The 27,973-nt window shown below is 56.9% G+C and overlaps 1 protein-coding gene across 4 annotated transcripts in view; it reads right to left on the bottom strand.

The window, feature by feature from the left end:
- ANKH (ANKH inorganic pyrophosphate transport regulator) overlaps window positions 1-27,973 on the bottom strand; it is a 113,309-nt gene that overhangs the window by 25,615 nt on the left and 59,721 nt on the right. For all 4 annotated transcript variants that reach the window (XM_072757223.1, XM_072757224.1, XM_072757225.1 and 1 more), the window contains exons 2-6: window positions 17,583-17,799; window positions 11,005-11,123; window positions 8,328-8,411; window positions 2,747-2,917; window positions 1,049-1,183 (exon numbers count right to left, since the gene is read on the bottom strand). In XM_072757223.1, the coding sequence (XP_072613324.1) occupies window positions 1,049-1,183; window positions 2,747-2,917; window positions 8,328-8,411; window positions 11,005-11,123; window positions 17,583-17,799 (726 nt within the window). The remainder of the gene's footprint in view (window positions 1-1,048; window positions 1,184-2,746; window positions 2,918-8,327; window positions 8,412-11,004; window positions 11,124-17,582; window positions 17,800-27,973) is intronic.

The following is a 27,973-nucleotide window of genomic DNA, read 5'->3' as shown; positions in this document are numbered from 1 at the left end:
CAGAGTCGATGAAACAGGCACAAACGGGGGACACGGCGTAGCTGGTCAGCACACGTCTGTCCTGCACCCTGCCTGCTGTCCTCGAGGCCACTGTGGTCCTAGAAATGGCTCGAGAGCATGTACCTTGCTTTCTTGAAAGGGGAAGCCGGGGTTCCAGCACACAAGGGAGGAGGCTCACGTAGTTTCTTCTGAGCAACTTACGCTGATGCGGTCGCCTAAACGCTGCCGGGTGAGCAGAGCCACCCAAGACATGATCCAAAACGCAAACCCCGGAAAGAGACTGCGGGGGGGGTGGGGGGGTGGGGAGCATCCTGCTGTGGGCACACGAGCGGCTTCCCAGCACGCGGCGACCGGCAGGAGGCCCAGGCTGCAGACTGCTCGCCGCGCTAAGGGCCACGTGCGAGCAGAGGCCCTAAGGAGCAGCCACCAGCCTTCCCGAAGGATCAGCAGTTCCAGGGACAGCATCAGATCTCCGGAGGGCAGCGGAGGGGGAAACAAATGAAGTCACTCTATTCAGGATGGAAGATGGAAAAACCGATCCAACTCTTTCTTTGGAGCAGCTGCCAGTTTCCAGATAAATCTCTTGAGTCGTGAGCGAGTAAATAATGGGGATCCTCGTCTAGGGGAGGGCAGGCTGGCAAAGGGGAAGGCTGGGCAGGAGCAGGGGCGCGTGGCCGGGACAGAGGGAGGCACGCGCCCTCGGCTGGGCCCTGTCACTTCGGCTGCGGCGGCGTCCTCGCTCTCTACCTCTACGGCGAGGCGGCGTCACGCGGGCTCCATGGGGAGACAGGCCACGGGGCGGCCGCGTAAGCATCTGCACTCACTCCCAGCCCTGGTCCTCACCGGCTTCGCAGCCCGGACCCTGGGCCCCTGCCCGGGTTCCTCATCTGGTCGGCGGAAGAACGGAGGAGGCGTCTCCCTCCAGCCTCAGACACGCGCACGGTCAAGGCCTCGTGGCTTCTTTCTCAGTGGCAACGGGTCACACGGCTTGACGCCGCGGAGGAACCGGAGGCCTCCCCACCCCACTCTTCACCAGAACCCGCCCTACCTCCGTAGCCGCGGAGCTGCCGCCAAGATCCCGGGAAACGAAGAGGTTGACGATGGGCCTACTGATTCTCTGTGTAGCCAAGATGAGAGCCAAAGGCCACCAGAAGCTCAGCATCTTCCGTATGGTCGCATCTCCCTGCGTCAAGACATGCACATAAAACTCACTAAACTCTAGAAGCAGAGCAGAAAAAAACAATTCAGAGCCAAAAAGCCTCTTCCTTTTGAGGTCAATAAGGAGCCAGTTCATTGCACTTAAAAATAATATAAGGAAAAGCCTCTGCAGCGGAGCCAACCTGACCTTAAAAATGAGACGTACAGTCTTGTTAGAAGGCAACTCGGGCAGCGGGCAAGCTACCGGGGAACCAAAACACAGGTGAGGCCTGGGGGGGCCAGACCTCCGTTCTCCGGACACGGCGGCTCCCCCAGGCAGAGCCCAACTCCACGACCTGGGAGACCGGCTGCAAATGGGTGTTCAAGTCGCCAACCGACCGGCTGGAAGCCGGGTCAGGAAGAGGAGCCTCTCACAAGCAAAATGTTATTATAATTTATTTTTATCTCCGCTCAGGTCACAGACACCTAATGATCCGGGCACCGTACAGATCCACGAGCAACGGCCTTGTCCTCAGGGCTGGAGAAGTCACGTGAATGCTCAGCAGCACACAAAGAAAAGCAGGGTCAAGGGAAGTGATTAAGAATCCTACAAAGCAAAGGGCTGTGCAATCGTTAACTGGCTTGTAGGATTTAGCTCTGGTTTCGGTTCCTCGGGGGTGGAGTCACACGGTGGCATCACGCCAGCCACCTCTGAGCCCCCAGAGACGGACGGTCGCCCTCAAGACCCATCTGACGTGGTTGCCGTAGTGACAGAGACAACCGGACAGACCTCGGATGGGGGTCAGCGGTCTGACCTGCCGAGGGCAACGTGTGGTCCGAGGGGGGGTGGGGTGCCGTGCTGACCCCCCGGGCTTCGTGCCCATCAGCCTCACAGCTCGAGGAGCCGGAGCCCAGGGATGCCGGGTGCCAAGGGCAGAGACGAGCAGCACGTACGTGAGGCAGACACCGTTTGCACTCATGGTGAGAAAGTGCCCGCGCCGCTCGGGCCGATCGCACCCGGCTGGACGCTGACTCCCCTTGGGAGGCTCGGGCCAAGCTCTGCCTCCTTTGGGGCCTCTCCGTCTCCCCACTGTCCCCCCCACCCCGAGCTCCACGGGCTCCCGTACTCCCCCCGCACATGCATGTCTGACCACTGCTCCTGTGTTGGTCCCGTCTACCAGGTGGGCTGTAACAAGCTGCCTGAGGGTAGAGACCGTATTTTAAATTCCTCTGTGCTCCCCACGGGGCCCCCATGCTCTGCTCCCCCCAGAAGGTGCCCGAAGGAGCGACTGCGTCTGGCCAGTATGGAAAGTGTGACCCAAAGTGGGTTTAAAGGTACCGTGGGCTGCAAAATACTTGATTTATACGTGGGATGACTCACTTTTGGCCACAGACGTTAAGAACCAAAAGTGCCGTATCTACTCTTCAGCCTGACCTGACCCACTGTGCCTCTGTCCCCGACAGGGAAGGAACCTGCACGGGAACCCGAGGCCTCCTCCATCTCCTGAGGCCATTAACTCTCCACCTGCCTCTGCCTCTGGACACGACCCAGCGCTGGACACTGGGTCGGGGACGTGTGCACAGGCCGGGGCGAGTTCCAAGGACGTACCCCCAGCTCCGGGCCGCTCCTGTCGGGGATGATGTCATGGATGTTCTTGTAGTAGCCCAGGCACAGGGTGGTACAGCGCACGAGGGCGCCCATGTACAGGGAGAGGATCGGGATGAGCAGCGGTTCTCTGCATTCCAGGTGACTGTGCAGTAAGATGGCTACAAACACGACCTGGAGGTGAAAAAGCAGGAACGAGTCAGCGGGGAGAAGTGCAAGCAGGCAACGGGCGTGCCCCCGACGGGACAGGGACACCCAGGAGGAGAAGACAGCCGGGCCGGGCTGGACACTGCCCGCACAGAGCTCGGGCCCGGGCGTCCTCTCTGCAGGGGAAGAGCGCACCGTCACTGTGCCACGGGCCCTCTAGGGCTCCTTTAAGGCAACAGGTCACGGTCATAGCAAAAAAGTATCCGGGACTTTGGTCCCCCAGATTCCCAAAAGATGTCAGAGGTTTGCCCTCCTGAGCCCAGGGCCTGGCACGCGCGAGTAACCCACATCGGAGGCCCTTGGGCCACAAGGAAAACGTAACGGTGATAGGTGACGGATACAGGAAAACAGTCATGTCTGTAAGACGGAATTCACGGAAAAATGCTGCAAAAGGCACCAATGGTGATAGTTACAAAACTGAATTGAAACTTAAAATACGAACTTACAAAAGTGCAACAGGTCAGAAAAACACTGAGGAGGGATAGAAATAATAATGTAGCTCTCCACTGGCTGTAGAGTCTCCAAAGCAAACCTAACAATGTGTTTAACTTTCCCGTCTGCAAAAGTCAGAGCAGCAGCCCAGGCTCCGTGCAGAGGCGTCCGGGGAACCCACAGTCAGGAGGCGGCTGAGCAGACGAGGTGCGGAAGGTGAGGAACGGGAGGGGGACGCTATTCCTGAGCTACGGTGACTCTTCTCTTCTTCCAAGATCTCCACGGAGCAGCAATCTCCACACCTAACATGGGGCTTGGCCTTGGGCCTGAGATCCGGAGTCGCCGGGGAGCCCGGGAGCCCATCACCGCGGGACCAGACACCGGGAGACACGAAGTCGGAGACGAAGGTGGACCCGGGCCAGTGACCCGCGGGGGGGCCTGTGGCGGGTGTGGACCCAGAGGAGCTGGTGATGGAGACGCCCGTGACCGCGGCGGGAGGACCGGATACTGGCAGTGGCCCGTCTGCAGCCCGTCGTCTGCACACCCAGTGTGCGAGGCCCATCTGCACCGGGCCTCAGGGCGTGGGCGACAGGGGCACTGTCTTGCCATGTGGACGTGCCGGGCTGCACACAGTCCCCATGGGGCCAGAGGACACAGGCCAGAGGATGCCCCGAGGATGCCCCAATGTGGAGCCGCCGGCCTGGGCGCCCCCGTCCCCGGAGCCCCCCACCTCCCCCTCCTTGCCCGCGTCCCCGCTTCTCCTGTGGGCCACATCCCCCTCCGAGGTCCTGCTCGGCAGGCCTGCACCCCCCGGCCTTCCTGGACGAGGCGGGGGCTCGGTCCTCAGGACTCCGCGTTCCTCCCAGGATGGCTCAGTGTCTTCACAGGCTCGTCTTGGTTTCCTCCGGGGCCCCCGGGGTGCCAGACGCCCCCTCGGTGCGGGCGAGCGAGCCAAGCAGCCCCCGCGGCACCTGAGGTGCTGGAGAGGCCACGGTGCAGAGCTCCCCCCTTTGGTTCCCACACGGGTGCCCTCGGCAAAGCTTCCCCACTGGCGTCCACGTACGCTTGGCGACAGTCAGGCCTTGGGCATCCCCCGGATGACATTTGAGCTGAGCCCCCCCCCCCAGCCTTGGCAGGAGGTGGCCGGGAGGGACGGAGGCCAAACATCTCCTCCTGGGCACAGGGGCCGAGGCCAAGGGCCCCAGTGGGAGGGGCCTGGGCCATAGTGGGGCCTGCAGCGCAGAGAGCAGGGGCTCCAGAGGGCGCAGGCTGGGGAGGAAGCAGGGCCCAGGGTCCTCAGCACCTTGTCCGTCCTGGGCAGGGTTTGGAGGCCTCACCTCGGGAATCCAGGGAAGCCGTTTGTGCAGCGGCTTCTAAGCAACGTGCCAGAATTTCAGAGAGAAGAGATCACAGGGGTGAGTGGGGAGGGAGGGAGGGGGGACGGAGGGGGGAGGGAGGGAGGGAGGGAGGAAGGAGGGAGGGAGGGAGGAGGACGGGAGGGAGGAGGACGGGAGGGAGGAGGACGGGAGGGAGGGAGGAGTTCCAGAGCAGAGGCAGAGCCAAGTCAGGAGGCCTCAGGTGGGAGCAGCGTCCTTCCGACCAGGCGAGGACGGCAGCCATGGGGACAAGAGGGCAGATAAGAGAACCACCTGGGACTAAAATCGAAAAGCCTCGGTGATGAAGAGGATGGTCCTCAGGTTTCTGACCAGATGACAGCACCACTGATTTGCTCAAAACTGGAAAACGTGGGACAGAGAAGATAGGAATTCGAGCTTATGATAGGAACGTGGGAGTCCTATCCACCCTGTGGGGCGGTGGGGACCTGGGGCAGGGCAGGTCCTCCCACGGGAGCAGGGCGCAGAGAGGGTGGCTCTCGAGGACCGAGGACCGGGCACCTTTCCCATCGGCAGAGCCGACGTGGTGCCGGCACCAGGCCCGGAGCACCTTGCACAGGAGCGAGCAGTGACACGGTGACCCGATGTCCAGGGACTGGAGGAAACTGTCCGGGGGATTATGGGGCACAAAGGTCATTGGTGACAACTGTTAGCGTGAACCTGGGGGGGGTCGACCTGGAGTCCGTGAAACAGAAGCAGAGACATGGGGACAGCGAGGAGTGGGAAGCCCGGGGAGGAGAACCGTAGCCGCCAGGTACAGGGAGCAGGCAGCTTCCTGCGCTCGCTGTCGAAGCAGCAGATCCTGGAGCGCGTCTACATGTCTGGAGAAAGGACTCGGGGGGGACCACGGCTCCCGAGGAGGCACAGAACCCACGCATGGGCGCAAGAGGTGGTCCTGCACCCCGGGGAAGGGACGGGGAGAAACGGCGGTGACACAGGGACGAGGGCAGGCTGGGGGTTTGGCCGCCAGGACTTGAAGAATCCAGCTGCTTCGACTTCCCCACAGAGGTGGGAAGGGAGCCGGTGACCAGGCAGAGCGAGGAGGGTAGGGACCCACTGACTCGGCGCCTGGAGTCCGCTGGGCGGGTGACGGGCACGTGTGCCGCCCGCGGGGGAGAACGGTGCAGCGCGGGGCTCAGGGGTGGGATCCCGCCAGAGGGCTGGGGGCACGGGGCAGGGGCAAGGGGATGCGCGGCAGGACTGCTGGCCCGGGATCACGCGTCCCATCCTGGGGCCCTCGTAGGGCAGGAGGTCCCGGGAAGGCCCAACAGCGCCGGGAGAATTCTCATGCTGCCACTGAGCAAATGCTGACCAGCTGATTGCGAAATAAACCAGAAACAGCAATATTTTTCGTAAGCTGTTTGGCACCAGGTTGGGACATAGCGCTGCTGGCAGTGGTGGTGGCACAGAAAGCGCAGCGCGGGGGACCGGGCCAGGACAGGCTTCTCGTACTGCGGCCAGAGATCAATTAGCTTAGTAAAACTTTTTAAAAAGATTTTATATATTTACTTATGGGAGGGGGTGGAGAGCAAGCGCAGGCACAGCCGGAGCAGGGCCGGGGGCAGAGGGGGACGGAGAAGCTGCCTCCGCCCGTGGAGCCCAAGGCGGGGCTCGATCCCAGGACCCTGAGATCACGACCTGGGCAGAAACCAAGACTCGGACACTGAACCGACTGAGCCACCCAGGCGTCCCAGCCTAGTAAAACTTCAAAAAATGGGACTTGCCACTGAAATTCAAGGCACTGAAAACCATCTTCAGGGCAGCCTGGGTGGCGCAGTGCCTGCCTTCAGCCCAGGCCCTGAGCCTGGAGTCCCGGGATCGAGTCCCACGTCGGGCTCCCTGCGTGGAGCCTGCTTCTTCCTCTGCCTGGATCTGTCTCTCTGTCTCTCATGAATAAATAAATAAAATCTTTAAAAAAAAAAAACAGAAAACCATCTCCATTCTACCGGGGCCGCGTGCCGGCCGCCTCCCTCTGCCGCGCGGGGTTTCAGGACTAGGCTCGAGACCTACTTACTCCCGATGCAGCAATTAACAAATGCGTCAGGTAACGGGAAAAGCTGGGAGGGGTGGGGGGCAGGGGTAACAGAAGACTTAGGAACAAAAATTGCATTTATTCCCCCAAACTTTCCAACTGCAAGGCTTAAAATAGCTCCTTCACCAGGAATAGCCGAGGCCAGACGGCTCTGGGCTCCGGGTCTGGCCCCCACCCCTCCCACCAGCCAGGTGCGATCACCGCGCTCGGCAGGCGCCGGCCGGGACCAGCTCTGGGAAGGACGAGGGCCGTGGGCGTCCCGGCAAAGCAGTTTTCACGGATATGGTTTCCTCTTCGACCCTTAGACGCTCGCCGTATTTATCTTAGGCAAAGCGGAGTTTTTCTGCGTGTTTGCCCTTTAGAAAACCTCTATAAATGCGCAGAGTCGCTGATGCCGATGCTGCAACCGAGAGGCGTCTCCTTAATGTCACATTAAGGAACTTGAGTGAATAAGGCAGTTAGTTCATCTCTCGGAGGACGAATGAAAGTAAGATCGGGATAAAAATCTCTAGTGACTCACAGATAAAATTCCCAGGGCTGTATCATCAGCCGGCCTCAGGCCCGCGTGTCCCCCCAAACACGGACACGCAGGGTTCACGGGAATTAACCTGAAGTACTTCGAATGGTGACCCGTGGAGTGACTGCAATTTGTTTGGAAATGTACTTGCTGGCCTTTAGGGAGGTGCCGACGGCCCGACAGCGGGTGATCTCAGAAAGGCGGCTAAAGGACGGGCACGTGCAATTGGGGGAAACCGGCAGAGGCGCGTGGAAATGCCCCTAAGATGGAACGGAGAAGTGGAAAAGGTGCTTAAACATCAGCCCGCCACTCCCTCCCCCTCGGCGAGGACACGGCCCTCCGGAACCCCTGATTGCGGGAGCTACGGCTGATTTATGGGTTGCAGGGATTACATCTGATTTTCCGCTGAAAGTTTTCACGCAGCGTCCTCGGTGGCAGGAGGAAGGAAGGAGAAGGAAGGAGCGTGGAAAGCCAGGGCTGGTGCCAGACCCCGGGGACCTGGGCTCGGAAGGAAGTGTGACGCAGGCCTGCTTCCGGGCAGCGTCCAGCTTCCCGGCTCTCTTAAAACACGGGGTAATGACGGGTTAAACGGCAGCCCCGTGTGGCGTCTACACGAGATACAACACGTAAGGGTAATTCCTAAGGGCCCTCCCTGGAGCCGCGGGGCAGACCGCGCATTGTTGGGCGGCACAGAGGCCCAAGTGTGCACCCGGCCAGGTGCCCCGCGACCCCATGACCACCAAGCCCGCACCAGCCGGGACCCGGCCGTCATCCCATGGGCGAGCTTGTAAGAGGAAAAGCCAAAACCTCCGAGGCTGCGTCTGAATTCTCACCACCTCCTCCTCGCAGGCTTGGACCCGGGTCCACTGCAAGAAGCCTCATTTTCTCACTCGTGTAACGAACCTTTCCTGGCGCCCGCGTCTGGCACAGGGCGCGCGTGTCAGGGAGGCAGGGGTGGGCTGAGGCCCGAGGAGCTCCGACCGGCGCACGGCCCACACTCACCTGAGCTATGACATCGGAGATCGAGGCACATCCCACCAGGAAGCTGTATTTGTGTTTTAGGAGAATGCCAGCATGGGTCCATGCCTTCCGGAAAGAAAAGAGTTTGGCGTGAGATGCCGTGGGCACTGGAGGGCTTCCGGTCGTTGTGATTTACTGGGCGTTCCTGAGAGAGACCTTCTACCCCCCGGGACCTTCCGCGGGGTCACGGACTCTGACTTGGGCTGGTGGGTAGGTCCTGGCTAGAACTTTAAGTGGACTCAGTGGCTGCAGGTATTTATTTAGTACCAACGGTATGCAGAGCGGCGTGTGCGTCAGCCTTCCTGCTGGAACGCGAGGCGCAGACCAGGGATGGAGGGAGCACGCCCGCCCCGGGGGCCTGGGACTGGCAAGGGCTCTGAGCTACCACAGGCATTACGGGTTCTCATCAACTGTCTCCTTCTCTCCAAGCTGGGACAGGATCTGAGCTGAGGGAAGGCCCGGGAAGGTGCTCCAAGGGGAGCAGACGGCGCACCTGGGGGTGTCGCGGCTGGGCCAGGGTCCGTGGGAGGACCGTGCTGGAGGCCGCCGCACCCGACACCGTGGGGACGTCTGTGTCCAGACCTCCTAGGGCAGCTGCACGGCTACCCCGTCCCGCAGCCCACAGGCCGCGAGCTGCCAGGCGGGGAAGAAAGGCAAACTGCCGATAACATTTGCAAACAGTGGCTCGTGGGCTGCGCCTGTTGACCGAAGCCATCGGGGTGATAAGCCTTGTGGTTTTCAAATATCCTCTCCCCCCGCCCCCCCCCCCCCCCGAGGTCTCAGGGCCGCGGCAGGTGTAGGCGGCAGGTGCCTGTGCCTGGGGAGGCGACCTGGCTCCTCAGAGAGGTTCATTATTTTGTTTTTTTATTAACACTCTCTTACTGCTGGGTCTTCGGGGCGGCCGGTAAATGAATCAGGAAGGTGAAGGTCACACTGAGTGTTACACCGAGTTACACGGCAAACTAATAGGGCAGAAGGGAGTTAGGGCACGTGGGGCTTACGGTCCACCCTCAGTCCCTGAATTCGCCAGGTCACCACAGTCTTCCGTGTGTTTGCGGAGTCCCCAAGGACGGGGGTGGGCGTTACAGCAAGGTCAGGACCCTCTAGGAAGTTGGGCTTTCACTCTTTGAGGGCGTGAGAGGTTGCCTCATTCAGCTTCCTGGTTCAAAGCCCTGTGCTGCCCCGTAGGCGGGCGTGGGGCCCCCTGGGGAACCCGGTTCTAAGAAATCCAGCCCTTTGCCTTTTTTCTTTCCCATTTTAGGGTACGTGTCAGCTACCAGAGTAAATACAGAGTAAATTTCTTACTTGGTGAAGAGTAAGGAAGCCCGGGCACCAGTGCTCCAATGGCCAAGAGCACCGCGACCCGACGTGACCCCAACTGAGCATCCGAGCCTTTGGGTCAAAACTGAGGGTTTACGACCCCCATGCAGACTGGCGGAAAGAGTCCGATCCAGGGAGGCCACGTCCCTACGCCACCTACAGGCAGTGTTACCCCGCTAAGGCCAAGGGTCTCCTTCCTCCAGGGACGCACGTCGGCGGTCTCACCTCGGTGTAGACGCCCGCTTACCTCACGTGTCCACAGTACGTAAGATTCGAGGGTGCGTGTGCATGAAAAACTGTGCAGATTAACTTATTTTTAAGTCTCCTTCCTCAGGTAATTTGAAATGGAGCCCAAAGAAGGCGGTTACTTCCCAGCGTTGCACATTACTGGAAATCCATGTACGTAGAGTTTGCTAAGCCTCCTTAGGACTGTGACCCAGAGGAATAGGAAACAGCCTTCTCTGAGAACCCTCTAGTATCATGACAAAGCATCTAAGCTCTGGACGCGAGCCGCCCTTAGTAACGCACTAAAGCTGGTTATTAACATAACGAAATCCTACCAATATTTTCAAGAGATTCTTATTCTAAAAAGCTTTGGGTGCTTAAGCCACACAAACGGTGAGTTTATCGGAAAGCTGTCCTGAGCCCTTGATCCTGAATGTAGCAGAAAACAACTTCATATGTAAGGAAAATTTTCAAATAGGCTCTCTTGCTTCCCACCAGAACTTGCGGCGACCACGGAGGATTGTCCTGACGCCGCTGGCAGCTGGGCTCCTCCGCGGCGCTGGTGCGGGCAGGGACGTGGCACAGCTGCCGCGGAGCTCAGTCTGAGGGTCCCTCCGACACTAAACATAGAATTACTCTGTAATCCAGCAATTCTACTTCCGGCTATCCACCCAAAGGGTTAGGACGGGAGACTCAAGGCGGGATTTGTATGCTCATGTCGGTAACAGGCGTCACCAGAAAGGCCAAAAGGCGGAAGTCACCCGGTGTCCACTGCGGCCTATACAGATGGGGGACTACGGCGCGGCCTTAAGACATCCTGGCTTTGGCTGCAGCTCGAGGAACCCTGAAGATACTACGGGAGGCTAATGGACGGCCACAGAAAGACAGACGCCGTCCCGTCCCGCTTACGGGAGATCCCTGGAATGGTCGGATTCGCAGACTCGGACCGTAGGGCAGTGGTGCCGGGGCGAGGGGACGGGGACGAGTGTCAGTGTCACGAGACTCCCGGTGAGGGAAGACCCTCCACGCCGCTGCACTGTACGTGCACAGATGCTCACGTGGCCAATCTTATGTCCTACACACCACAATTTTTTCAAGTGCCCCGATTACTCACCATTGCATCCATAAAAGGGAAGGCAGCAAGATACAGGAAGGCCCTTCTCGTTTTGCTCCCCACCGACTCATCCACATGGTGCAGTTTATTGATAATGTAGTAGCCTAAGTCACTATAAGCTGCAAAGGGCCCAAAAACATAACATGGCGATATTTAGAAGCGGTTACCTTTTAAGTTTTTCATCTCAAAAGTACAAAAACAATGTTAAACATAGTTTTTTTTTTTTTTTTTTTTTTTGTAGAAAATTAGAAAATGTCAATGAGCAAATAGGAAAAAAAAAAAAAAACATCTACAATCTCACCCCTCTATCTAGAGGGGATCATGGTTAACAGCCTGGGTTTAACTGTCCAGTTCTCTCGTGGGCATGTGGGGTACGCACGTGTTTTAACATAAAAATGGGGTCACACTGTGTATATATATATGCTTTCGTCAACCACGAACAGCTTTCCATGATTTCCAAGGACATCTTTCACGTTTTAATGGCTGCGATGAATTCCTTTTTGGAGGTTTACTTAACATCAACATAATCTCCTATTACTATGCATTGTGGACGCATCCATTATTTTGAGATCACGAAAGGATGCTTGAGGGATCCTTTGGAAGCTGAATGTTTACACGGAGGGTTACTTATTGACTAAGAAATTCCCAGAGGTTAATATGCTTTTTCTTTTACCTTTTTTCTAGGGGGGTGGGCGGAGAGGGAGAGAGAGAACCCTAAGCAGACTCCCTGCTGAGCTCAGAGCCTGAGGGGGGGGGGGGATCTCACAACCCTGAGGTCACGATCTGAGCCACAATCAAGAGTCAGATGCTTAAGTGACTACACCACCCCGGCGCCCCTGTTAATTAATATGGCTTTTCAGGAAAAAATGTAAAGCTAGCTTTTGGCGGCTTGCTATTTTTTGTTTCACCTTTAGGGAGGAGCGTGTGGGCACTGAGCTGAAACAGGCTGAAATAATCTGAATCGACTGAATAGATAGAAAGGGAGAGAGAAAGGTGTTTGCGGTGTGTTAGCCGAAACACACTATTAAGATATTTTTACTTCACTGACAGATGTTTAGACGACATCAGAAAATAGTGACTTTCATGCTTCTCAGCGTTTTACACAGTGCTTTAATAGCAGTGCGCCTGCGGTGTTCATTTTTTCATAAATATGGACGCTAATGGGTGGACAACTACAGAAGCTGCTTTGAATTCATAAAGGAGATAGGATGCAGTGAGTCCCATTTTATGTGAATCATAGGATCCCTCCCTCCACTTCAAAGTTTGGGAAATGGTTTATAATTGTATGAACTGATAAGAAGAAGAAACTGATGGTAAAGAAATAAGCCTCCACTCTTTTGGGGGATTAGTCTTGCACCACAGGAAGTTTGAATGAAGTCAGGTCTTTGGGATGATATCAAGGATATTCAGATGCACATATGGGAATCCCAGAGGGGGAAGAGGTACAAGTGGGTGATTCCAAGGGGCAGGGGCTGGCATGGGTGAGACAGCCCGAGAGCGAGGTGGGACGGGGTGGGGGGGCCCTCCAGGAGGGGCAGAGGTGAAAACCTAAGGAGAGCCACCAGGTGGGGGAACATGTCAGGTGTGGAGCAGGCTGGGGCCAGTAGAGCTACCGAAGCAGCAAGAAAAGAACCGGGAGGGACGGAGTCACAGGGCAGAAAGAGCAAAGACCCGGGAAGGGGGGACAAGGAGGGAAGGGGAGTGCTGTGAGGTCCCCACTGGGACCCGGAGGCACACAGGTTAGAGGAGAGGGGCGGAGAGAAGGCTGGGTCTGACCCTGGGCTGCTCAGCGCAGGGCAGGGGGAGCCTTCCCCCGGGTGGGACGCACACGCAGAGAGGGGTGTGCAGATGCGCGGAAATGCCAGGCCAGGACGGTCCAACCACAGGGACGGCTTCCCCGGGGTGCTGGACCTCGGGGGCTTGGGCTCAGAGTGCGTCGCTGCCGCCGTTTATGTGCACGTTCGTTCCCTTGAGCCGGGAACCAGCCACTGGGCTGGGACCTGCCAGGAGCAGCCTGGCCCGGCCCTAAGCCCAGCCCAAGCCTGGCCCCAAGCCGGCCCCACCCTGGTGGACGGAGGCAGCTGGCAGGTTGAGGCAGCCGAGCTGGGAGAGCCGGGGCAGGAGCCGGGCAGCCAGGAATAGCTCCTGGGCTGAAATTGCAGGGTAAAGGGTAGAGCGCACACACAGGGCCACAGGGGGAGCCTGATGGGACTCCGACCCCGGGGAAGGCCGGACCCAGAGGGCCTCGTTCCCTCGGAGTTCAGAGGTCGGGCCCGTCCCAGGGGCTGCAGACTGTGACCTTCCTAGTGACAGGTCACTGCAGACGTAGCCAGGTAAGATGCAGGCATTCAGAATGGCGTGGGCCCCCCAATATGACTGCGGTCCTGAGAAAGGAGATTTGGACACAGAAGTGCACGCACACAGGCAGGAGGCCACGGGGACGTGAAGGCAGAGATGGGCTGATGCCTCGGCCCCAGGACGGCTCCAGGTCGCCAGCAAACTACAGAGGCCCGGAGGGAGGCCCGATGGACTTGACTGTCCAGCCTCTGGAGGGGGAGCCGATGCGGTTGCACGGTCCTAGCCCTCCCGTCCCCGTGCATGGTTGGGACAATGCACGGTCACACGATGGCTTCTGGGACCTGGGAGTCTGAGCAGCAGAGAGCAGGGCCTGTGGTCGCCTGTGGCCCGGGGGCGGGGGGCAGAGATGAGTGTCAGCTCCTCTCCTGCAGATGGACCTACAGGCACCTACTCTCCAGAGTGTCCTAATGGGGACACAGCGACTGTGCGCCAGGCAATGAAGGGTGGTCTGAAGGCAGGCTGGGGGGCGGGCTCAGCCGGCCAGGCCTCCGGGCCCCCCACCCCCACCCCTTTGCTTTCTTCAGCCCTGGCTGCTTCTGGCCTCTCCTGCCTCCAGGCTCCAGGGGACTCTGGGACTGACCGGCCCAGGGCTGCCTTGGCTTCTTTTGGCCTCTTATTCTCTCTCGGCCACTTCCTCCTCCCCCTGCTCCTCCCCTACGCAGAGAGGACTGTGATCATGACCCCGAAGGTTGTTGTTCCTGCCCTGCGAGCTGGGAACGTAAAATCCCAGCAGCTGTTTCTCGCCCGATGCCCCCTCCCCGCCGCGTTGCCCTTGAGCTGCTCCTGGCCCGCGCTGTTGGCTGGGGCGATCTGTTGGGAACGCTCTGCATGGAGTCCACAGTTAGCAGGCTGGCTGCCCTAACATTCAGTGGCCATCGGCTCCTATCAACTGCCCTACCTCGACCCTTATATTCCTTCCGAAGAGCAGAGCATTAAAAAGAAAAATTAAGCGAGGCTTTTGAACAGACGTAAACAGATCTCATGCCGAGGTGGTGACGGGAGGACACAGACCTGACCTTTTAGGGTCTGACAGCTTTCGACCCCCCCCCCCCCAAACAAGAAGAAACCAGAAGGGCCACTCAAGTCCCTAGCTCTCCTGCCCCGGGCCCATCAGGGCGACGGACTCTTTCCAGAATCAGTGGTTCTCAGACTTGTTCAACCAGTGGCTCCTAGGGCTTGTTGCAAAATGCCACAAAATATCATTAATCAAGACAAGTCTACACACCTATTTTCTCATGGGAATTGAGGAGACAGCCCTCCTCCCACCCTGGTAACAGGATACTGTGGGTATTTCCAAGAGCCAATTCGAGAAGCCCTATTCTCATTCAAATCCCCAAGTTCCCATGCTTAAACGTAAAGTCCCACAAGTACAACTGATTATGCCACTAGGTTCCGTTCCCTGGGCTTTCCAGAGGCAGGTAACCTGACCCCTGCGCTTCTAATGAATCATTTCAAAGTGTGTGCGCTTGTATGGCCGATACTTAAATCGCTTCCACACGTATGGCTGAATGGCTTCTACGCACCAGGCGCGGTGCCAGCTAACCCAGCCGTGACGGGGCCGGTTACGGGCTGGGGCGGGGACACAGGACACACCCCTGCGCAGCCTGCACCGTGCAACATTGATCTGGAAGACCCGGGGGTGGGGAGTACGACGCTGCCCCGGCCTTGGAGAGATGGTGTAAACCCCTGCAGTAAGAAAGTACCGTAAATGTGAGATTTTAACACAAGAACACAAGCTTGATCTCACTGCTGTCAAGTCCTGGTGGATGGGATTTGGAATAATTTGCTGCGTGATTATCTTGCGTCTCTCTGGAGAATATGCCTATTCATATGTGCATTCCCAGGACCTAGGCCACTGCTGGCCACACAGTAGGTGTTCAACACGTACTGACTGGATGGATGCATGAAGCCATCATCCCCCAAAGAGGGGACCAGGGTAGACGGATTACAAGATGTCCCTGCTTCTTCTCTCCTCCTAACATCCCTTCTCTGCAGGATGACTTTGTAGTTCCTCCGGGGAAAAGCTGGAGTCTATTTCCCCGCCCCCTTGAACCTGTGCAATAGCAGTGATGGTGGCCACTTCCAATTCTCGGCCTCAGAAGGCCTTGTGGGCCTCTATCTTCTCACTTGGGGTATGGGCAGAGCTGTGTGGTCCACACAAGCTCAGGCTGGCGGAGGAGAGCCCCGCCGTCCCAGCACAGGCCATCTGGACCAGCCCACTGCTGGCTGACGGCCGCCCCGTGAGCCCACCACGAGCTGCCTCCTGGCTCTCAGCTGACCACAGAGGCGTGAGCACACTGAGCCCAAAGGGCCACTCGCTGGCCCGTCTGGTGAGCAAGAATAAAGGCTGTGCTTTGGGTCACTGAGTCCTGGGGTGGTTTGTTACGTGGCGACCCATTTTGAGACTATGCTGAAGCTTCCTAGCACCCCTGACCATATCAGAATGGACTGAGAAGGGAAGACGGGCAGACGGATGCATTCTAGCAGCTGCTTCAGCTCCTCCCTGTAGGAGCAGCGGAGCTGGCTCGCCTGAGCTGCGCTGTCTGCCCAAGCGGCTTTGGACACGGGAGAGGCCTTGCAGCTCACTGTCGAGAATGAGCTGTGCAGAGACATGCAACGGCCACAGCAGTGGCTTCTCCACCTGCGTGAGTTAGGTGGTCGGGCAATGCTGGCTTCGTGCGGTGCGATGACCTTGGACTCAACCAAATACATGGTCAGCAAGGTTTCCTCTTTTATAGATTAATTAACGGGGGGAGTTGGAGAACACCTACATCCTGACCACTGGCCTAAATTAAGGTCTAGTTGGTGGCAAACCCTGTGCCCTGCAATTAAAAAAAGTGGTGTCTCACAGATGAGCCCATGATAACAGTGGTGGCCACAATTTGGCTAAAATGAGACAATTACTGGCGGCTGCCCAACAAAGAGCAAGAACCCAAAGCTAGAAATACTCCCAAGGCTCCTGCGACTTGGGCGTCTAGAGCGAGGCTCTGGTGGACACAGAACAGACACGAACTTCTGGGTCGGTGGATCTCCTAGACCTCCAAGTCTGTGAGTCCAACAGAACTGCCAGCGTCAACTCCAGACAACTGCTAAGTCTATCTGGGCTACAGAACCATCCTGACTCCAATTGAAGATTTTATCGTTCTCTTTTAAAATGGGAAATTTTAGGGGATGCCTGGGTGGCTCAGTGGTTTGGCGCCTTCCTTTGGCCCAGGGCGTGATCCTGGGGTCCCAGGATCGAGTCCCACGTTGGGCTCCCTGCATGGAGCCTGCTTCTCCCTCTGCCTGTGTCTCTGCCTCTTTCTCTCTCTGTGTCTCTCATGAATAAATAAATAAAATCTTAAAAAAAAAAAGGGAAATTTTAGATTTAACTTGAAAAATGATAATTTTTATCTCAGTGGCCACGGGTTCCTCACACCAGTTTCAATGACCCAGAATACTCAGCTCTTCTCTTCCGTGATTACTGATGGCTCGTAATTAACTCTTAGTCCCAAAGTCTTATTCAACGATGACGAAAACACGGCATGTTTTCATTAGGTGGACTGAAAACCTGGCCCGTGAGCGGCAACCTCTCATGGCCTCACAGTGTTCTCAGCACCAAAGTCGGTGTCACATTCAAAGGGAAAACCAAACGGTCTCACCCCGTTGATGTTTGGGAGGAGCAGGGCTGAAGCTCCAGAGGAAGTCCTTTTCCAAAGTCCTGGAGAAACTCTACGCTAGTCACCGCAGGTGTGATACAGCTTTCTTATTTTTCCATGGAAATCATGTTTTGCCCCAGGGTTTAGTCTGGTCTTTGAATAAAACAGACTAGTGAGCCCCTGAAGTAAGTTAATTTGATCACATAAAGCCACCTGTCATTGATTCAGTGGATAAGCACTAACCCTGATCACCACCAGGCTATCTTGGTTTTTAAGACGGAGCGTGTGCAGGAATGCGCGTCTGTAGGGTGCCCGGGCCACCCTGTCGACCTTCCTGAGATCACATCCTCTCTGCCACAGGCTTGGGAGTCAAAGAATTAAAACTAGGGCTTCCCGGGGAAAACACATTCCCTCTTCTTGCGCTAAGGGGCACAAACCCTGTCCCTTCATCCCTTGGAGTGTTCATGACAAATGTCTCGATAATCACGGAAGAAACCCCTTATTACAAGAGACACGTTGGAGCGGATGGAAAGGAACAGGGAGGACGCGGGCTGGCGCCTCCCAAATGCTCAGCAGCCTTACCGATGAGGGTGTGGAAGACGGCAGCGACGGCGCCGGCCACCACCATGCACAGGACGGCCTTGGTCCTGTCCCGCTTGCTGTTCACGAACACCAGGCCCACGTTCTTAAAGTCGCTCATGGGACCCGTGAAGAACTTCATCAGCGAGTACGCCAGCCCGTAGCTGGCCAGCATCTCCACTGCATCCTCCTTGACAGCAGCGATGCCCCGGTTCAAGGCCTGCGGGGGAGAGACAACCCACAAACAGCATCAGAAGTGTGGGTGCACCTCGGGGGACTCACACCCCCAAGGAAGCCCCAGCGGGTCGGTTTCTACGGAGGCGCTAAGCAGCGTATAGGGTGACGCTCACTCTGATTTGATAAAGGGCATTAGCTTTCATTTTCACCCATATTAGCTTCGGGTGCAAACAGCTCCTTGTAGGGGAGACACCTGCCCGCTGGGGCTCAGGTAGTAGAGGAAAAACGCGACAGGCATTTTATGTTCAGACCAAAGTCATCGTAGGAAGTTTTGGTTAAAAGCAAAACATGTTAATTCTACTCGTGGGCTGAGTTTATGTAACAGCAACGGGCATTCGGGTCCGCCGCCTTGCACGGGGTGGGTGACGGCTTCCCGTTTTCTTTAAGGAAGGGGCATGTGTGCACGGGGACGAGTGCGCCCCACGCCGCCACGGCCCGTGTGCGTTACGTGGCCCCTTCACGGCAGAGCGGGTTCTATGAGCAAAGTGCTGGAGGAATACATTATATAGCGGGTGCTGTTTACCCAGTTCTTGCTGTATTTTAACTTGAAAGGTGTTCCTCAGCTCCGTGCAAACAAGTATGAAAAGAAACCCTTTAAACCAAATACACTGTTTGCGGACGATGCCTGCTCAGGAGGTTGTGGCCGCGGAATATTCTGATTGCTCGACAGATTACAGCACAGAGGGTGGGAATGGATGTCTGGGTGGAGGGGATTTTTTTTTTTTTCTGATGTCACAGGACGTCAGCTGTTCCTTAGGAACCGGAAGCCGATTAAGGAGGAGAATCGGCTTTCTGTGTAGTCACAGACCTTCAGAGGCAGACGTGCCGTAGGCACGGGGCAGGCGCGGCCCAGGTGACACCCGAGGGCGGCATCGACTTTCAAGACAACGATCCTGAATGAACCACGGCCAGGCCCGCGACTACAGGAAGGGCCGGGCTACCTCCCCCGCCGCCGCCGGACCTCCTTGGTTTTGGAGCCCTTGGCTGGTATCATCATAACTGGCCATTTGGGCCACTTGTCATTTCTCTTCCCCATGTTTTAAATTCCTGCTCTTATGTCCTAAACTCACCAATAAAGAGTAAGCCTGCGAAACTCTGGGTCCCCACCCTTGACCCCCGAGCAGGCTCTCCGGCCTGTGCGCGTGTGCTCTCAGCCCCCCCCCCACCTCACTGCTGTAACCCCAGGTGTACGGTGCCACTTCCAGGTCTTATAAGTAATGAACCTTTATTTTTTCCAAGTTTCCTGACGGCTGTTGCTGCAGGGCGTCTTGCAATCATAGTAAGAGCCACAAGGGTCAGCCCAGTAGTAACATCAATTCTGAAAGGGGGGATGTCCCTGGGAGGCTCACCGGCCCACGTGAGCACCCCGCAGCATTGGGATTAGTACCGACAGGCTGAGAGCGGCGTAAAACAAGACTCCAGTTTTTAGAGCCACGCAATGGAGCAGAATGGAGCAACTGCTGGACTCCCCCGGCCCCACTATCCCACTATCGATAACCCCTGCCCCAGTGGTCCACGTTTTTTTTTTTTAAAGATTTTATTTATTTATTCATGGGAGACAGAGAGAGAGGAGCAGAGGCAGGCGCTCCATGGAGAAGGGAGGCTGACGTGGGACTCGATCCCAGGACCCTGGACCTCAACCTGAGCTGAAAGCAGATGCTTAGCCCACCGAGCCTCCCAGGTGCCCCGGGGGTACATTTTCAGTCAATGAGCCTACAGTGATGCATCTTTATTGCTCAAAGCTCACGGTTCGCAATCCCTCTTGGGTTGTACATCTAGGTGCTCTGACAAATATATAATAACAGCGTATCCATCATTACATAGTTGAACGTCCTATGCAAATCACTGTTAGAAAAAAGGTATTTATAGTAAAATATTGACATGTGAAATGGTCTTATGAAAATGTAAAAGAAAAAATATCTAACAGCTGTAGGAATTTGGTATCATTCTTCTGACAAAGTTGGTATTATATAAGCTAGTTTTTGACCATTGTTTCTGATTATATGTTTAATCCTCTTTCCTTTTTGTCCAATTAATACCTTAAAAATTTCCATAAGAAGGTATTGCAGCCTTTGCGGAGGAGCGTACCTGCCCTGACGCCTTCCTCAGAAAAACATTTTCCCTCTAGCCCAGCTGATCTAATACTGTAATACCCTAAAGCAAAATAAGAATCAAGAAGCTCCTTGATTGGACGCCTGGGGAGCTCAGCGGTGGAGCACCTGCCTTGGGCCCAGGGCATGACCCCGGAGTCCTGCATCGGGCTGCCTGCATGGAGCCTGCTTCTCCCTCTGCTTGTGTCTCTGCCTCTCTCTCTCTCTGTCTCTTGGGAATAAATAAACAAAATCTTTTTAAAAAGGAAAAAAAAAAGCTCCTTGTTAATAAATCCCGTGTTCAGCAGACACATCTAAGCAGACTGTCCTGTTTTGTGTCAAAATCTCTCACTTGATCATGTTCCAAAGTAACGTATTTGGACTTGGGCTGCGAGTGTCCCTCCCAGGCCTTTTCCCCGCTGAGTGCCGGTCGGTGCACACCTGCCTCCTCAGGGGAAGCTGTCCCCAGGCACTTCGGGCTCGTTAGGGGACCCCTGACCCCAAGGCCCCAGCCAAGGGCTGGCGGACAGAGGGATGTAGAGGATCTGCTCCCCGGGGCCGGGCTGCTCTGCTGCGACCCAGGCCCCAGAGCTCCCCGTGGGCTCAGGTGGGCGCTTGCGGCCTGTGGACACCAGCTCCTCGCTCAGCTCCCCCCGCACCCGTCGGCCTTCCCTGCACCACGTGCCCCAGGATTCCCCCGCGCAGTTCAGCTCCGGGGACCCCAACTTAGCACAGCTTCCAGTGTGTCTCTCGCAGACACTGAGGCCAGTGCAGAGCTTATTCTCTTGCCTTCCTGTCCCAACCCCAAAATCTGGCTGCTGATTGGTTATTTATTTTTTATTGCCAACAGGTCTGTTGAAATCTAAGGGATGTATATTATTTAGCGCAGGTTTAAAAAGCAGACAGGAGGGCACCTCAATAACGTAGGATTAGACCTTTTCTGGATCTTGTTGGCAGAACGTTACTCTTGGCTAAAAAGACCTCAGCCCTGGCTGGGGCACTCGCTGCGGCGCTTCCTACTTCCACCAGCAGTTCCCTGACGGAGTCCTAACCCAGGGCTGAGGCGGGAGAGGGGGGATGCGGGGAACGGCGGCTCTGGCAGCAAGACTGAGTGTGAACAGTCCACTTAGCTCCACAATCATGGTAATTTGGGGGAAGCACGCAGGGTTTAGAGCCACGCAGACCTGAGCTGCTTCTATCACTTAACTGCTGAGTGCTGTTGGCCAACGTGCTTATTCTCGCTGAAATAACCTGATTTTTAAAAAGATTTTACTTATTTACTCCTGAGACACACAGAGAGGGAGAGACACAGGCGGAGGGAGCAGCAGGCTCCATGCAGGGAGCCCGACGCGGGACTCGATCCCGGGACCCCGGGGTCACGACCTGGGCCCAAGGTGGACGCTCAACCACTGAGCCCCCAGGTGCCCCTTAAATAACCCAATTGATCTTAGATTGGATGTAAGTATGCGGGGCCTCAAGCCGCGACTGGCCTAGAGCAGGCGCCTGAAAGCAAGGGTTTTTGTCTATCCTGTTTACCAGTCTACACCTACCGCCTCAGCACACCATAAACACTCAAATAGTTGTTAAATGAAGTATTTTCTACCGGGAACTTTAATGCTCATATTAATTTCTATGAACTTAAAATAATCGCATTTTGTTTGTAAGAGGATTGGTCGTCAGATACACCACTGATTCGACGCTTATAATGACCACATTGCGCGTATCCAGTGAATGAAAAACATTCTGGTTTCAAGAAACATTAAAATGCAAGAAAAGAGGAGCTTTGCCATTGAGGGCATGTGCCATATTAGTATTATTAGCCTTTCCATTATTCTCTTTTATACCCAGTATTTCCCTCAATTTCTCTACTTCTTCATTTCTGATTTCCTCTTGATCCCCCAGGAAGAAGTCACATGCAGCCCATCAATCGTCCCATGGAGTTTCTCCCCATACTTTTGCACTCGGCCATTCTGACCCGATCCGCAGGGAATTCTACCCTAGTTGATGGTTTCACTGGTGCAGGTAACTTTCCAAACCCTCAGGGCGTGTGCCTCGGGCCACGGCTGACAATTCGTTTTCTAAAGAAATACTTTATTTCCTCAAGGCCGATTTGAACAAAGCACCGATGGCCCATTATTATTATTATTATTATTATTATTTTTGCCCATTATTTGTGATGCTTTCTTTCCAGTAGCTCATCCTTCCGGATCCTCCAGTGCCTGTTTGTCTCAGCTGTGTCAACGCGCTTGCTCTGTTTCCCTTCACAGCACGTTCATTACCTGACCCTATATTTGCTCTTTATTTGTCTTACTGTCTGTCTGTCTGTCTCCGTTTGAGCGTAGCCTCCAGGGCACACAGAACTTGGTCGGATCCACGATAGCTCCCCAGACACGCGGCGGGAGGGGAGCATACACTGGTAGCCGTGTGAAAGGTTCACAAGCGACACAAACACTCCCTGTGACAGGTACCGAGGAAACAAAATACGCGAATGAACCAGGACCCCCTGGAGAAGCTTATTCAGATGGACGGGAGAGGAAATCCGTCTAAGGAGGAGACAACCGAGGTCCTGGTGGAGCTGAGGCCCCAAGAACAAGAAGGAACCAGCTGGGGACAGAGCTGGCGGAAGAGCTGGGGGAGAGCTGAGGCCCTGGGGGCGGCTAAGGCCGGGTAGAGGCCAGTAAGCCTGGCAGGCGGTGGGGACAACGGGGTCTGGGAGGTAGGCGACGTAAGATGGTTCCAGGTCACGGTGAGGAGCACGTGGGAGAGGGGCTGAGCAGGTGGGACTGAGGCTCCTGCTGGCCGGGGGAGAGGGAAGGGCGGCAGCCGGGAGTCGAGGGCTGGTGGTGATCCAGGTAAGAGAGGGGACGGCTCGGGCCAGGATGCGCAGGAGATGAGGAGGAGGGGGCCGGCTTGAGAGCTTTTTGGAGACAAAACTGATGTGGTGAGGGACCCCATGAGGGCATGAGGACAGGGAGAAATCAAAGCTGAGTTTGAGTTCAGTTTTTTGGGTTTGAGTCACTGGTCAATTGGTGCAGCTGTTTCGTGAGACGAAGGGACTGGGAGAGGGAGGACAGGTTGGGGAGGAAAAGCAAGTGCCCCACCTGGGTGCCCCCCATCGGGATCGGGTAGGACGGCTGGCTCGGAGGGTCTGCAGTCCAGGGGAGGGTGCGGGCTGCAGACACGCGGTTGGAGGCCGTCAGCGCAAGGGCAGCGCTTACAGGCAGGAGACCGACGGGGAGCCCGGGCAGGATGCAGAGAGGGGGGTCGGGAGGCAGCCCCGCAGCACCCGAGAGATAAAAGAGACCCACTCGGGAGGCGGCGGCTCCCCGGGGCACAGCACGAAGCTGGCCGGTGCCATTGGGCGCTCCGGGAAGGCGGCGGGCAGCACGGCCAGTAACAGGGAGCACCGCGGTCTCCTGGGGGGGAGCACCCCGGGCTCGGGGTCTCGCTACAGCAGCGTCCGCACCGTCCTTGGAAAGCATTCGGCTTCCAGTCAGAATCCTGCCAGGACTCCAGAGCTTTGCCTGCTGCGGAAAGTGAGTGTCTCCACGTTCGTGAACGTCCCACAGCGAAGGCACTTCAGGTGTGGGCGAGGCCCAGGCGGCTTCCAAGCGGCTAAGTGCAAGGCTGCCCTTGTCCCACCACCGTGCTGCTCGCAGACGCCGCGGTCGGGCCGCCCCACACCTCCCACCAACATGCCGCTGGGGCCGCTCAGCAACAGGGCACGTCGGACTCAAAACTGGGTCTGGGCCCAGGAGGCATGAGTGGATCCCCCTGCCTCAGTATCCCCGAGAGGCTGCCAGGCTCACAGTGTGCTGCGGCCTGTGTGTTTTCCTCCCAGAAAGTCATCAAACTACAGGATATTAAAAAGTAAGAACCAAAACCCTAAACAACCCCCAGGGAAATGGCTAACAAATCCCACATGTGATCCCCCTGATATGAACAGTCTTAGCTCCTTAAACCCTATAAGATGAACCAGAAACATCCCCATACTGCAGACTGAGATTCTCAGGCCAAGGGTTCCCTCCCCGCCCCCCCGCAGGCATTTGGTGGCCGCGTGACGGCAAGCATCCCCTGGAGGGGGGGGGGACGGAGCCCGAGGGCAGTCCCCGCCCGTCAGGCCGCTGTGGGGCCCCGTTCCTCCCATTCGGGCTCCTGGAGCCTCGTGGGCTTGTCCCTCCTTCGACTGCTCTCCAGCTCCTCCCGTCTGTCCCTCCACACTGTCCCCTGGAGCACACGCATGTCAATACCCACAACTCCTCGTGTGCAAATCCCGGACCTCAGGTTCATCCAGCGATGTCCCCCTCCCCGTCCTCTGTATTTAGGGGCTCTGCTGGGGCTCCCAGAGCGGCTGGAGCCAGAAGCACAGCAGGGACAGCTGGCCGCCACCCCACCGCCCCACGGCCCCCCCACCCGGCTGCTGGCTGCTCCGTCATCCTCTGTTTTCCGTCTCCTCTCTCTGCAGGGCAGTGGAATCCATCAGAAACGAAATTTGTCGGGGCGCCTCAGTGCTCGGCAGGTAAGCATTCGACTCGGGATTTCCGCTCAGGTCATGATCTCAGGGTCCTGGGATCGAGCCCCAGGTTGGGCTCCGAGCTCAGCACAGAGCCTGCTTCTCCCTTTCCCTCTGCTCCTCCCCCGCTCGTGTGTTCTCTCTCAAGTAAACAAATAAATGAAAATCTAAAAAAAATTTTTAAAATAGAACTTCTTGTTGCTTCTCTCTCTAAATCAAACCTCAACAAAACACACCTGCCCAAGGCCTTCCTTCCCCACCACCTGGGTCCTGTCACATGGAAAAGGCCAGTCTGCCCAGTGACCGCAGGGGTATCGACCCGGGCTCTGCATTTCGGACCCTCTGACCTGGACAGGAGCCCAAGCTCCCGGGCTGCTCTGAGCCTGGCTACGCGCCTGGCTCCTCCCCAGCAGCACTTGCAGACGCACAGGTGTCTTCCAGCCTGAAAGGAACTTCTTGAGTCCTCGGGGCGCCTAGTGCCCCTGCTTTCTCGCCTGCCTTTGGCAGGAAATCTCTATACAGCGTCGCCCCCTCGCCTGCTCTTCACCCCCCACCGGGTGCTCCATTGCTCTTCACCTCCCCAGTGCTCCTGAGCCCGTGAGGACAGCAGCCGCGCGAGCAAGCGCCGGGCCTCACCTGGACGCCAGAACCGCGGCCGTCGCGTGGTCACATCACAAGCGGTCAATCGCCGGCCCGGCTTCTCCCCCCCCTCCCCGACGCTCTTCTGGCTGAAGCCAGTGGACACTCTCTGCTCCCACCTTCCCGACCCTGTCGCCTCCTCCCCCTTCTAACGAGTCTCCCCTCGGTGTCTGCAGGACCGAGGCGCCTCTTCTGCTCCAGCTGTGCCCCTCACGTGTGGGAGCTGGTGGCCGGGCCCTGCCGATGCCGCTCCTGTCCCCACTCTCGCCCAGGCGCCCGGCCGCCCACACAAACCGCAGGTACTGCCTGTCGGCCTGAATTCTCGGAGGGCCCTCTGCACGCTGCTCTCCCCTCCCAAGCCACGTCTGCCCTGAACGGCCCAGGGGCCCCTCACACCCACACTCCCAAGCCTGGGGTCACCAGTAGAGATACCTGGGCTCCTGCAGAGCCGCCTCCCCTGGGGCTCCAGCCCGTCCGTGCCCAGAGTCCCTGCCCAGGAGACGGGGTGAGCTCCCGACGCCTCTGACCGTGGCTCGCACCTTTCTGGGCCCCGCCCATACTCCCCAGTCCCTCCGGACTCTGGCCCCGCTGCTGCCATGCCTTGGGTCGGGTCACTGACGGCCTCCCGGTTCCCAAGCCCTCCCCGGGTCCTCCCCATTGTGGTCAGATCGCAAAAATCCAAATTCCTCCAAGTGCACCCAACATGCCTCGGGGCTGCACCCCGCGCACAGATCAGGATCTCCACGGCCTTGTGTAACGTCTGCAGCCGCGTCCGGCGCGTGGTCAGTCGGCATTGAAGAAATATCTGGGCCATGAGTGAACCAGTAAAAGGCCTTTCACGACCTGACCTTGCTTGGCGCTTCCTGCACCGTGTGCGGAAGCCTAAATGCACTGCAGTTCCGGGATACACCATGCTCTCTCTCACCGCAGGGTCCTCAGCTTAAGCTTTTCTCTCTGCACAGAATCACCTTTACCTGGTCCCACCCATCACCTGGTAAACCCCCATCAGCCGAGGGATCACACTTGCTGGGAGCCGTCCCTGGAGCCCATTGCCCGCCCTGTGCTCTGCAGCCGCCTGCGTGGACCGCGGACCCCATGCCTGCACCCACCACGGTGTACCGTGCTTGCTTTCACTTGGCCGCGTCTCCCTAGACCCCCGAGGCAGGGATCGGGCTTCCTCGCCGCCAGTTCTCCCACATTTGTTCAGCACACCTCCCACGCGGTTGATACGCGATCCACGAACAGACACGGGTGTTCTTGCACACACAGCTTACGTACGGTCGTTCACAAACAGAACCCTCCGGCTGCAGGTTTGGGTGTCTGGGTAAAGAAAACGATCTTTGGTAGGACCTATGTATTTAAAATAAGCATGCAAATTGATGGCAGGAGCGCTGTATGCGTTCTCAAGAGATGGGCGAGGACTTGGTCGTTACTTCCTTTTTTTTTTTTTTAAGAGTTTATTTATTTATTCATGATAGACACAGAGAGAGAGAGAGAGAGAGGCAGAGACACAGGCAGAGGGAGAAGCAGGCTCCATGCAGGGAGCCCGACGGGGGACTCGATCCCTGGGCCAAAGGCAGGCGCCAAACCGCTGCGCCACCCAGGGATCCCTTGGTCGTTACCTCTGTTGTGCCTTCCTGGGCGCCCGTCGGCACCGGACGAGCACTGGCTGCTGACCTAGAAACACGGACCTAGAGGATGTGGCATCGGGCCTCCTAAGGAGCTTCTTAAGTGTAGAGCTTAAGCAAAGACTTTTGTCCTGGCTCCCTTCTTGTGGAGGTCACCTGGGATGTAGGACGGGCTGTTCCCCTATAGGGTCCAATCCTCTAACAGAAGTTAGCTGCCACGCGAAGGAAATCGGAAATTCAGAGTCCGAGGAGCGCAGAGAGAGCTGGTGCGCTGCCGCGGGCAGTAACCTCCAGATTCTGAAAGACGGGGGACAAAGAGGCATCGGGACGGAAGGCCACACCACCCAGAGGCGTCAAGGGCCACCAGAACCTGACACGGCAACTGGCACTCATGGCAATTGGTAAGGACATGACCGCGTTGCTCACAAAGAAACAGCTTTTCAGAGTCTGCACAGTAAGGTGTGGAGTTGGGAACCGGCGGTTTCCCCGACATACCGAGAGGCTAGTATACGAGATGCTCCAAGTCCTGTTTCTTTTTTTAATTTTAGCAAGACGGACACTTCCTTTAATGCCTCATCCTGGGTTAGAAAAACGAACAGGACACCAGGCTGAGCAGTAAGTCTGTCTGGCGAGATGCATCTTTTTGATAAAAGACCAGGCTCCTCTGCCTCCAGCCTCAGCGATCCTGCTAAACCTTTAAGAACACGAAGCAAACTCACTATTGTCGCAAGGTACAGTTTAAAAATCTCCCCCAAATCCAGGGTCCTCAAGAGAATCCACGTTGGTGAAAGCAGAGGGAACTCCGGGGTGGCCATGTAGGCCGGGCCGCCTGGGGGGGGGGTAAGTAGCTTTTTTCGACGACATGGGTCATCGGCACCCCTGGATTTCCCGCCTCAAGAGGTCCGGGTTCCTGTAAGTTTCCACTGTTATTGTTCTGTTTGTATTTTAAAAAGCGGTTTGGGTTAAATTAGATCATTTGTCTTCCCGGTAGTTTTCCAGCCATGTTTTATTTTCTCAGGATCTATACTGCTCTAAACGAGACACCCTCGCCCTGTTTGGCCGGCACTGCAGCCAAGAACTCGACACCCACACACGAGGTTGCGGTTTAAGGGGGCAGCAGAGGAATGAAGCCTGGTCCGGGCTCGCCAGCGGCCAGAGGCAAGGCTCCGCGGTGCCGTCCACGGTCTGGGCTTCCTGAAAACACAGAGGCAGCCGGGGCCAGCCCAAAATAGGACGCGGCTGCTTCTGCCACTTCCCACACCTGCAGGACAGTTTTTTTTTTTTTTT

Source organism: Vulpes vulpes, chromosome 4 (assembly GCF_048418805.1).
Source record: "Vulpes vulpes isolate BD-2025 chromosome 4, VulVul3, whole genome shotgun sequence".
Taxonomy (NCBI): Eukaryota; Metazoa; Chordata; class Mammalia; order Carnivora; family Canidae; genus Vulpes; species Vulpes vulpes.
Note: the sequence above shows the minus strand (reverse complement) of the source record. Positions and strands in the feature narration are given on the sequence as shown.